At 34.6% G+C, this 12,409-nt stretch overlaps 1 protein-coding gene across 1 annotated transcript; it reads right to left on the bottom strand.

The window, feature by feature from the left end:
- Window positions 1-513: 513 nt before the first annotated feature.
- LOC105948844 (Plastid-lipid associated protein PAP / fibrillin family protein) lies at window positions 514-5,973 on the bottom strand. The gene is made up of 3 exons (XM_012972084.2): window positions 4,835-5,973; window positions 1,076-1,271; window positions 514-971 (listed from the first exon to the last, which is right to left on the bottom strand). Exons 1-3 carry the CDS (start codon window positions 5,338-5,340, stop codon window positions 660-662), a joined length of 1,014 nt encoding a protein of 337 aa, XP_012827538.2. The 5' UTR covers window positions 5,341-5,973; the 3' UTR covers window positions 514-659.
- Window positions 5,974-12,409: the final 6,436 nt, after the last annotated feature.

The following is a 12,409-nucleotide window of genomic DNA, read 5'->3' as shown; positions in this document are numbered from 1 at the left end:
GTCACTAGGGACCTATATCTTAAGCCCCAATAAATTATTAACAAAGGTAATATAATAAAAAATTAAAATAATGAAAAAAAAAAATGAAGACATTCGAGGGACTTGAGCTTAATCCATTTAAATCTGAAATTCCATTCAATATTTGATTAAAAAGATTAAATTTTATGATCTACGATTTGGTTCTTACACTTTTTACAAATTAAATTTTATTATTTTTTTATGATAAAATTTAATTTAAAAGATATTACCTATATTATTAATAGTTAATTTAATTAATACATCATTGTCAATAGTTAAGCTTAATCAAATCAAATCTTTGAATAAAGTTTACGAATTGAAAGAACTTAATTATGCAGATAGAGATGCTACTACAAGTAATTCATATTTTATATCACTCACACACACAAGGAATTGAAGAATTCGATACAATTCTTTTTTTTTTTTTTTTTTTTTTTTTTTGAAGAACGATTGGATATAAGTTAAGACAGTAAAAAAAATCAACTCAGTAGAATCTACTAATAACCTCTGAAGATTGCTGCAATAATATAAAATGTCTTCTGCGGTTTTGTAGTAGTAGTATAGCTTTGTTATTGTGCAAAATCAAAGATGGAAAATTATTACACTACGAATAGATATGTAGGTAACAAGTGAATGTGAGTCTACATATCTAAAAGTGGACTGCCTTCCTTAACAAGCACAAAAAGGCCACCATCTCCTCTTGAAATCCTAAAATCTTTGTCAAGGTATGTAGTCAAAAGCCACGACTTTGTGCCCTCACCCGGAATCGGAATCTTAAGAGGAGGCTGACCAGAAATAGTGCGTGCTAAGCCCTCCACTGCATTTTCAAGAGGACTCATATACTGCTGTACTGACGACAAACTTATGTTTTGCCCAAATATGTTGATGCTTTCAGGTAAATCTATGCTTGATTTTATTTCTGGAGGCTTAAATGTTCCTTGTTTAAACTCAACCTGCAAATATATAAATTTCCGGGATTACTCATTACCTGATATTCATAAACAATGGGGTTTTGATTTCTGTACTGCGGATACTCAGTTAGATAATGTAGTAGTACCTGTATTCTTGATGGGGTGCGCACTTCAAATGATGCAGAAGCACTGAAAGACAAGGTCGAAACAGGGCTTGATAATGTAACGGAGTTGTCTATGGTAAGGCTACTTGTGTTAATAGATTGGACGATCTTTTCAACTTTCACCAATGGAATACTGCCAGCTGCCAGCAGTGGCAGTAGTTCAGACGAGGCTGTGTACCTGATATGCATGTAAAAAATGAAACATGAAAATGAAATAAACCACTACAAATTTTTAAGTTTTAGTATCTCAACCAGTTCCCTTTTCTCGTCTTTTATTACCCGAAAAGACCAAGTGTGGGACAAGCAAAATAATAATTCTAGCATGTCATTCATTTGTTTGTCCTGATTTGAACTACTACCTTAGCATTTCGTTAACAGGAAAATATTCCGTTCCATGTTTTCAACTTTTAACACACCAATTTGCAAGCAAAACCTTTTGATCAAAATTTTACCAATGATTCCCCAGGCACCACCCCTACTTGCTGCACCACATAAAACCAAGGCTCACCATTTTACACAAACGTAATATTCAAATATATGTTCATGCATGAAATGAAAAACTGAAGCCACTTGTTAGAATTTAGAGAGAAAAACCTTTTACTTAATGGATACACATATATGTTCATGCAAAAACCTCTCTTTACAAACAAGAACAAATAAAAGCTCTGCCCACTCTCCTTTACACTGATGCTTATCTGTAAATATAAAACACCATGTACTTGTAGACAGAGTACTTTAAGAAAAGAGTGTGCAAAATCAACATGAACAAAAGAAAACAAAGCAGATGGCAAGAAAGAATAGGATCATTCTAACCATGGGTGCGTGCAATTTCAGACGTGTACTGACAATACCCCATCATGTGGCATATTTACTCATCATTTTTTTTTAATTAGATTCTTTTTTCTTCTCTTAGTAAAATTAGGCCAATAAAAAGATGGCCATTTCATGAAACTTTTATCATTAAGGTATTACCAAATTAGCACATACAACCAATTTCTGATAGCCTATTCAGAATTTAATTTTTATTCTTATGCTAATGTGGTTTTAAAGTAATGTCAGCCTCATGTTGGATTCTATTTCGGTAGATTTCATTTCATAGTTGTCAAACTCTTGATGCTTTGTAGCAGTTGCATCATAAGTTTGAAGGGAGAGTTATTACGTAATTAGGTTAGGTGCTGTGGTAGACTAGTTCTATTAGGCTAAGGGTAGAGTATTGTTATTAGGTTAATGGTAGAATAGTCCTCTTATGGCTATTTAAAGCCCCTTTTCCCCACTATTTGCAATCCTCCTTTTCGCTATTCTATGTTCGATAGAGTTTTTTTCGCCTTTTAGTTTTTCATGTCTATCTTTGTTATTCAAATTGTTTAACAGTTTGAAAAGCAATGTCAAACTCAGACTGGACATGTTTTGCCCCCTATGCTAATGTTCCATGTTGAAAGAGATACAGTCAAGGTTAATAAAATTAATAAGATGGAGAAGATCTCTTCGGAATTAAGCAGCTCATTAATTATTAAATCGAAAAATTAGAGCTCAATTATTATCTAACATGGGATATTGAAAGAAGTCCAACACCAAAATCCCATGCTTCAGATAAGGAACTGGATCACAAGCTATCCACAGCTTGCTGTACTAGAGAATGATTTAAACCAGAAATAAATGGTTTGCGTACTGCAAAATAATTTCAACCAAACCAATAAAGCTGATTGAACCATGTTATAATTTAATTCCCATTTGAAATAAGCAGGTCAAGCATGCAGCAAGCGAAGCCGGCTAGCCACAGCAAAAACCTTTACAAGGTTAAAGCAGTAATAATATATCCATGCTGGGGGAACATATTTAGGTATTTGTCTTAGATTAGGAATTTAATTTTATTAGGTAATCCATTTTCTATCTATGTTAGGAGATTTGTGTCCGTCTTTGGAAGAAGTATTTCCTCGTTTGGAGTCTTTTCCCAACTCTAAATAACTTTGCTATTCTAACAGTATCAATTTGGTTAACATCTTAGACTCAACCAACCGAGCTTCTGTGGCATTTGAGTAAACTTTTTCTTCTAAGAATTTGGTATAACATCTCTACTGGGATTTTATACAGTGGTTTTCTTAAAGGGTGATGCCGGTAATCTGTTATATTTTCAATCGTAGAAAGAGGAGGTTTAGTAAAATCGAGATAAATACGTAGCATTTATTAAAATCCCATGCAATATCTGCAACACTTTTGGCACTGTGCTGTTTCTAGCATACTATGTGCCGTGATTTGCATCAGTTTCTTAATAAATGCAGTTCAATTAGACAAAATATCTAGGAGACATGTAAATAATACCATTTAGCTCCCACTCTTTTACCACACCACTTTCTACGTTGATGGGGAAGGAGATCTATAGTTCAAACAAGGATCCTTTTTCCCTATTAATTGTTCTTACGTAACAGCATCAGCTATTCACAATGTTCTATCCTAAGGTCATTTAGCTGCATATAAAGTTCGCAAACTGGTTGGAAATATAGCTTCAAGGATCCCAAGAAATGTTATAAGATAACAAATATTAGACTTCTCAAATTATTTTAGGTGTAAACGTACTTGAAAATTAGGCTTGATAAGTGATTTAGAAAACATGGAAACAAGAATTTGATTTTCGGATCTTCGTTGCAGCTAATAATCATAAAAGCAACTTAAATAGAGCTACTTCAGCATAAGTGGAAAAGATGGAACGACTTTAATATTTAGGTTGTAATGAGAAATAATCCTCTTGACAAGGCACATTACTATTAGGGTGTGAAATTTACTAAACTCCTAAATGTGCTTAGAATTTGAAGACAAGATAGTGGATAATCATGCATGTAATTACTAGGTATGAGCGGTAATAATGAGATTTAAGAACCCCTTAATATGGATGCACCATAAATATTAAAATATATTTATTGGATTTGAGAGAGGAAGGTTTTGACGAATTCACATTGGCAGAACAGATTCTACTTAAGCATATTAAACTGAATTTACTGGATCTGGCATCCAAAGTCGAGTTACGACAAAGCAAACTAAAATGATCTGCCACATACAGTTTGTTTTCAAATTTGTAATTCCTCAACATTCACAGGATTGGTTTGTCCAGCCTTGTTCTTTGATGAATTCAGTTCTGAAACTAGGCGTAATAAGCTTATATGTATCCGTAGTGCCAGCATATATAGATAGAAGAGGAACGAACACAATTCACTGCACATAAATAACCATAGCTAACTAGTAAATACTAATACCCTTTACATAATATAAACTTCCAAATCTTAGAATTTACGATTACTATACTATAAAGCGACTCTCACTATCATACGATTGGGGAGCAAATCAAGTCGGTTTTTTTTTTGCTTTAAAAATTTTACGATTAAAATTTGAAACATTACTAGTTCCACACCTAATTGTCCGACAAATGAAAAATTGCAATTACGTCTACTAGTCCATCTACCAAAGCATTGGTTGAATGAAACAATAAGCTTCGCAAGACTTACAATAAAACCGCGAATAAAGAACTGAAGTGCTATCAAACAATGGATTATGTCATTCTAATATTACACTAAAAGAAGTATTCACAAGTTTTCCATTTGGTACCATTCCATCAAACAAAGTATCAAATAATACCTATTTAATCAGAAAACTTGCAGCAGTGGTGTTGGCATAAAATTATGATACACATATATAGTTAAAAAAAAACAAGAGCAATTGAAGAGGAAGAAGAAGAAAATGAGAACTCACAGTAAAAACCAGTTGCCATCGAGTAATTGAGGGGATTCAGTGGGTGCAGGAGTAGGGTTTGCAGCCTCAAGCTGGGAAACAAGTTCAAGTGTTTCGGCCCGGACTTCAGCTGAAGCCCGGAAACCAAAATCCGACCCGTAAACAGTATCGACCAAAGCCCGTTTCAACTCCCAAAGCTTCCCATCGTCGTCTTCTTCCTTAACGACAGGGTCAGGAATGGGGGTTCCATTGATGAATTCAACAACTTCAGATTGGCCCCATTCATCATCGAATTTCGAGGTGGGTTCGAGATCTGGCACCGGTAATATCTCGTTGTCGGGCTTAGAAGGCGGATCAGTTGGGTCATTGAAAGAGGAGGAGGAGGAGCAGCGTATGGAGAAGCTGAAATTAGGGTTAGGAGGAGAGAAGGATAAGGAAGATGATTTGGGAGACAAGTTTTGATATCTGTGTGGGAGAAGGAAAGCGGTCGCAGACCAAGGGTGAGAGTTTACAAGCACAGACGACATTGCAATAATTTTGAATTTAATTGCGTGCACAACCAATGTTCCTTCTTCTAGAATATCTTGGAGATAAATAGATGATTTTTCTATTTTTCTTGTCTTTTTTTCCTCATCACAAAATTCTTGCAATTATTTCTTATTCTTTCATCTTTCTTTAAAGCTCTCTTCACCATTTCCCTCATTAAGAAAAACAATAAAAATCTTGCAAGGTCGAGTACTGCTAATTGTGATTTCAACTCTAATAAGAGTTGGTTATTTATGACGTCATGTTCCAATCTGTCAATGTTAATTAGTCGCTGAGTTACCAAGATTTTCATCTCTTCGTCAAAACTTGTCGGGACAAGGGATAGGAATCAGAAGGTGAGAGATTTTGTCTTTTGGTGCAAAACAAAGAAATTTTTCACCATTTTCCATAGTGAAATTTAATTATTGTATGTGGTTTGATTTTAAGGATGAAGATAACTAGTATATCCACCGCTAGTGGTGCTAGAAGATGCCGGGATGGTAATTTGATCTACTCATTGAGTCTCCGCCCTAATCCGGAATTAGCGGGTATTTTCTACCTAGAAAAATATGTGCAGATATGGATACTCAAAAAAAATTACATCATGTCCAGGCATAGGCGAATTTTGTGTGTACTCGCCTCGTAGCCCCGGTTCGTAGATATTATTTTATTTTAATATGTAATCTCATATATTTATTAGTTATTAATTGTAAGATATTTTAATTTGTAGCATGATATTCTATGGAATTGTTGAATGAGATTTGAGTTTGATTTTCTTTTTAATTGAAGGAAGCAAGTTCTCGACATATTTTTTTCAAGAATAATTGAAAACAAAACATTATTTGTAAGTACTTTTGTGTGTGGGTATGGGCGGTTTTGGAGTGGGACACGGGCGAGGATTGCAATATCAGCCTCAAACCCGCTCCGTTATAGGAGCCTCTCATATTAATATTTGAGCTAATTGCATAGACCCCTTATATAATTTCAAATTGCTGAAAGAATCCTCATGTTAAACAAATTAATACATACTCTCTTATGTTATCTTTTACAAAGCACACTGGCCCTTGTTTAAAATTGGTCGTTGACTTACATGCAATGACTAATTTACCTTTACAAAGAAAAAAATAAAATTAAAAAGAAAAAGGAAAAAGAAAAGGAAGAAAGAAAAAGAAAAAGTAGCACAGAAGGTGCTGCAAAAGAATGAAAAAGAAGATATTTCTTCTTTAAAGCATCAAGAACACGTTTATCTTCTTTGATTTTTAATATTTGGGTAAATAGCACTTAACCCCCTTGTGGTTTGGACATATTGCACATGACCCCCTTATGGTATGAAATTAGGCGCATAACCCCCTTGTGGTTTTGACATTTTGTACATGACCCCCTTATAGTATGAAAGTAGGCACATAACCCCATTGTGGTTTTGGCATTTTGCACATGACCCCCTTATGGTATGAAATTAGGCACATAACCCCATTGAATTGAAAATTGAAAAAGACTAAACTACCCCTAAAGAATAAAGACTTTGTTTCTTAAAAAAATAAAATTCGATAACAGTTATAATATAATATATTATATAGAAAATAGTAAATAGTAATCATATTTATTAATAATATTAAAGCTTTGAAATACGTAGAATTATTTTACCGAATTATAATTGAACAAAGAAATTGGTAGTTCATAATTTTATATCGAGTTTAATCCTTTTATATTTGATTTGTAGCATGTGAGATTTTCAAATTGGTTTCTAAAATTGAATAAATTGTCAATCGTACAATAACTAGTATTATCAGTGTTCTAAATATCGGTTGTGGCAGCTGATATATCGGCCGCCATATCGGTGGCGGGCATAAACCTTTACGATATTTGTGTGGCGGTTTTAAAAATTGATTTTTTGACGGTGAGGCGGTCTGTGACAGTCTATGGCGAGTCAAACCGATATATCGGGTCAAACTTCGAGCGATATATAGAAAAAATATGTTTTTCTAATTTTTTATTACAAGGAAAATAGGGTGTTTATTTTTATTTTATTTTTATTTTTTTGAATTCCAACCCATTATCTCTTTCAATCAAACCAAAACTCACCGACCCCGTAAGAAGAACCTGGCCTAAAAAAAAACATTTAGAACGATGAGGAGAGAATCAAGTTCTAAATGTTAAACTTTTGTTATGTGATTAGAATATATAAACGATGAGGAGAGAATCAAGTTCATTTTTTTCATACGTTTTAAGTATTTATAAATAATATTTAGAAATATATTACACTAAATCTGAAAACCGATTTATTTGCGATATATCTTCGATTAATCACCGCCGCACGCCTCGGACCCGATAACCGATATTTAGAACCTTGAGTATTATATACCTTTTGTATTGTAAAATTAAAAAAACATAATAATATATTATATTTCTCATTTTACAAAAAAAGTACATTAAGATTTTCATTTTATAGAATAGTTATTTTTAAATTAAAACAAGAAATTTTGACTTGATAGAGTAACCAACGAACAGTTGGTATGGTTGCAATTTGGCTAAACTTTAGGGGTAATTTAGTCTTTTCCAGTTTTCTATTCGAGGGGAATATGTGCCTAATTTCATACCATAAGGGAGGACATGTGCAAAATGTTAAAACCAGAAGGGGGTTATGTGCCTAATTTCATACCATAAGGGGGTCATGTGCAAAATGTCCAAACCACAAATGGGTTATGTGCCTAATTTCATAACATAAGGGGGTCATGTGCAAAATGTCCAAACCACAAGGGGGTTAAGTGCTATTTACCCTTAATATTTTTCAGTATTAATGCCTAACAACTCGCCGGAATCAAAGTGTTTCAGTTCAATTTGTCGGGAAAACACTTGCCCCTATCGAATCTACTTGGAACCAAACCCCCATCTTTAGAACTCGCCAGAAGATTTGGCCGGAAAACGTCTGCCCCAGTTGAAACTACATTGGACCAGCCCGCACCCTTAGATCTCGCCGGAAAAACTTCCCCGTAGTCGTCATTCTCGCCAGAAAATCGTGGTTGAAGGACGCAAGGGCTGAAGATCCTCCATTATCGACGAATGCCGGAGGGCTTGGTTCTTCAAGAACTTTTCGGCGACAAAGAGAAATTGACAATGAAGGAGGAGATAGTCATGAAGGCGAAGAGCGAATAACCTCTGTTATGGTCCTATGGACGGTGTCACCGGCGAAAAGAGTGGAGGAGGAGGCGGTTGGTGGAATGAAAGGCGAAGCGGTGGAAGAAGAAATTTGGGGAAGAAGACTGAAGACGATATTCCTTCAGTTCTTTTTTTTTTTTTTTTTTTTTTTTTTTTTTTTTTTGTACCGTATTCTTTTTATTTGTCTTAAGAAATTTTGATAATTGCGATGTGATCCAAAAATTTGAATTATTTTATATTAACCCTCAATTAGTTTTATCTTTATTAATAGAAGAACTTCAGAGGGTATTTTTGACTTTTCATGTTAGAAAATACACTACCAGTCGCACAATTCGCGTGTGGATCACACGACATGCTTTCAGGGGATTTCTTAGCTTAGACTAATTTTCAAAGGGGGTTTTGTGCTAATTGTTTTAACACGAGGGCTTTTTTAGCCATTCGAGATTACATATGGGTGGTTTTTGCAAAAAATCCATAAATATTTGGTAGGGGTTTAAGAATTTGAAAGAAGATCAATCTAACAGTGTGTTTGACTAAACTTATTTAAAACATCATAAGCTGCTACATTGAAAAGATGTTTTCGAAGCAGATAAGCTGTTAGATCTTATTTTAAAAATTATTTTTTAGGGACTATTAGTGATAACTTCCTCTAGTTTTTTTTTAATTAAGAGTGGATCCACCCTTATTTTCAATGTTAGTAGTAGGTCCAAGCTTTTTTCATATTCAAAATTTGTCCATCTCCACTAATCAATTCCCACTACTCATTACTTAATGGGGGCGGGTAAAACTATTTCCATTTTTTTCTCACTTCAATACCACCAAGTTTAATACCATATTTCATAGAAGTTTTTACAATTTTTCTTAGATTAATAAACAAATAATTTTTTTAATGGCAAAGTACTATAATATCCCTCATCATACAAAATACAATTTATACAAAAAATATTTTTTTCCCTCATTTCAATACCAAAAATTAAAAAAAACAAAAAAAAAAAACTCTCTTCTTCTTACCCAAACCCAAACTCTCTCTTCTTCTTCATCTTCTTACAAATCCTCCAAAAAATCTCCAAATTTAAAGAAATCAAAACTTATAAAATTGAGTCACAAGACAATAAAATGGTAGTTTACATGGAAGGAGAACTTATTAAAGTATGTATTCATGTGTTTTTTGAGCTTCAAAGTTATTTTTTTAGTTTTTTTTTTAAATCCGCCTACAGTTTTCGACATATACATGTCGAATTTTTGGTCAATTTTGGACACCAACTTGTCGAATATTTTATTAAAAAAAATTAAAAAATTGAAGGACCAATATTTTTTCGACACATACATGTCGAAATTTCGAGAAATTTCGACATGTATGTGTCGAATTTGGTTTGTTTTTTTTTTTTTAAATAAAATTTTTGACAAGTTGGTGTCGAAAATTGACAAAAAATTCAACAAGTATGTGTCGAAAGTTGTAGGCGGGTGTAGCAACAAAATCTTATCTGCGATTTAGACAAACAATAAAAACTTGCACAAAAATAATTTATTGAATTGAAATAAAATATTGCGGGTTACAAACTCTAATTTAATCCTCTGATTCTTCTCTCAAGAACAATATATGTTGACTTTGAATTTCGGAGTCGGGTCGTTGACTTGGTCTTCTCCGGATTTGATTTTGAACTTGAATAACGTCTTTCGAGGGTCTTGCGACTTGAATCTCGGATCAAGCGCAGAACTTTGACGGGTTTTGACTTGAAGATCTTGGAGTTCTTGATGGATTTGGCCCTTCAATCTTCCTTCGATCTTGATTTGTTGAAGAACACTCTCGATTTGATGAAGAACGCCTGGAATTTGATGAAGAACGACTTGAATATTGTAGAGAGAATTTTCTCCTACGGTTTTTCTTCTTCTTGAGTTGTCCTTCGAATTGTGTAGGGAGGGTCCCTATTTATAGTGGTAGAATAAGAGTCATACTTAAAGTCTACTTGATGATGTGGCGCGATTTGATTGACTTTCTTTAAATTGATATTTATCTCTTTTAACTTGGAAGAGAAGAAATAATCCTATTGGCCAATAATTAATTAATAATTATCCCCATGACTTATTTTGCAAGATAAATTATAATTTAATTTAGACACAATTTCATTGGCTAATTTAATTAACCAATTAATTAATTTTATGCGTCTACAAATGCCCCCTCGAGACTTGTTCACGGACAATGCATCTTGGAGTGAATGAGTCTCGATAATTGTTCAACTTCAATTGCAGTTTGATCAAGCAAAGCACATATATCTTTTGAAATCATGACTGGACTTAGAGATATTCTAAGTTGCCTACGTACCCTATAGAGGGATCAAGTCATAACGTAGTTCAAAATATATCCTTTTGAGGGATGTCATGCACAGTTTACACTCATGTGGACAAGGAGAAATATTTGCAGTTTAAGCTCGTGTTGAAGGAGTATTTGACTTGAATTTGTAGATAGTTTACGCTCGTATCAAGGAGCCTTGACTTGATTTCGATATATAGATAGTTTATGCTCGTATCGAGGAGCCTTGACTTGATTTGGATATATAGATAGTTTATGCTCGTATCAAGGAGCCTTGACTTGATTTGGATATATAGATAATTTATGCTCGTATCGAGGAGCCTTGACTTGACTTGGATATATAGATAGTTTATGATCGTATCAAAGAGCCTTGACTTGATTTGGATATATAGATAGTTTATGCTCATATCGAGGAGTCTTGATTTGATTTGGATATGTAGATAGTTTATGCTCGTATCAAGGAACCTTGACTTGATTTGGATATATAGATAGTTTATGCTCGTATCAAGGAGCCTTCGTTTGATTTGGATATGTTGACATTTTAAACTCGTGTCAAGGAGTACTTCGTTTGATTTGGACATGTAGACCTTTTTAAACTCGTGTCGAGGAGTGTTTCACTTGATTTGAACTTGTAGACCTTTTAAACTCGTGTCGAGGAGTATTTCACTTGATTTGGACTTGTAGACCTTTTAAACTCGTGTCAATGAGTGGTTCGTTTGATTTGTCATATTGCATAGGATGTTGCTTCTTCAAAAGACTGGCCCCCATCCTCATGATCTTCTTGTTCTTCTTCGACATGTTCTTCATTGAGCTGGTACGGCTTTTGGAATGAAGGTTCTTCAACTTCATTTGCAGTTATGCTCAATTCCATATCATGTGCTCGAGTGGCCAACTCTTCAAAACTTTTAGGTTGAATTCCTTGAAGGATATATCGGAGTCCCCATTGCATTCCTTGGATGCATAGTTCAATAGATGATGTCTCGGGCAGTCGATCCTTGCAATTAAGACTCAAATTTCTCCAACGGTTGATGTAGTGGATGACAGGTTCCTTCTTCCATTGGCGGGAATTGGTGAGCTCAATCATGCTGACTGTTCTTCGAGTGCTGTAAAAGCGGTTGAGAAATTCTTCCTCCAAGTGCTTCCAACTATCAATGGAGTTTGCCCCCAAATCAATGTATCAATCAAACGCGTTGTCTTTGAGCGATCGGACGAATTGCTTGACGAGGTGATCTCCGTACGTCCCGGCATCATTGCAAGTCTCGAGGAAGTGTGCCACATGTTGCTTGGGGTTGCCTTTGCCGTCAAATTGTTGAAACTTTGGAGGTATATAGCCCATTGGCATCCTTAGATCATCAATCCTTTGCGTGTATGGCTTGACATAGGTTGATGGAGACTTCGAGCCTCCTTCCAACTTGTCTTTGATGGTTCCACTGATCAGCGTCATCACTTGATCTACATGAATCATCCCTTCTGGAGAAACTTGAAAATCTTGAGCTGGAGCCTTCTCGTTTTCAACTGGCTATTGCTCTGTGGATGCCTCGACTTCGTCTTGAGCCTCTACATGTTCCACAATTTGACTAGCATCGGCTTTGTTCATCTTCTCG

This window comes from Erythranthe guttata, chromosome 1, assembly GCF_056151865.1.
Source record: "Erythranthe guttata isolate IM_541 chromosome 1, IM_541, whole genome shotgun sequence".
Classification (NCBI taxonomy): domain Eukaryota; kingdom Viridiplantae; phylum Streptophyta; class Magnoliopsida; order Lamiales; family Phrymaceae; genus Erythranthe; species Erythranthe guttata.
This window is presented reverse-complemented; position numbering and strand designations above follow the sequence as displayed.

Excerpts from the sequence above, each read along its gene's own strand:
- LOC105948844 (XM_012972084.2), bottom strand. The coding sequence starts at position 5,340 with ATGTCGTCTGTGCTTGTAAACTCTCACCCTTGGTCTGCGACCGCTTTC. Across the intron at positions 1,272-4,834 it reads GATGGCAACTGGTTTTTACT|GTACACAGCCTCGTCTGAAC; the intron begins GTGAGTTCTCAT and ends CATGCATATCAG. Across the intron at positions 972-1,075 it reads GCACCCCATCAAGAATACAG|GTTGAGTTTAAACAAGGAAC; the intron begins GTACTACTACAT and ends ATATATTTGCAG.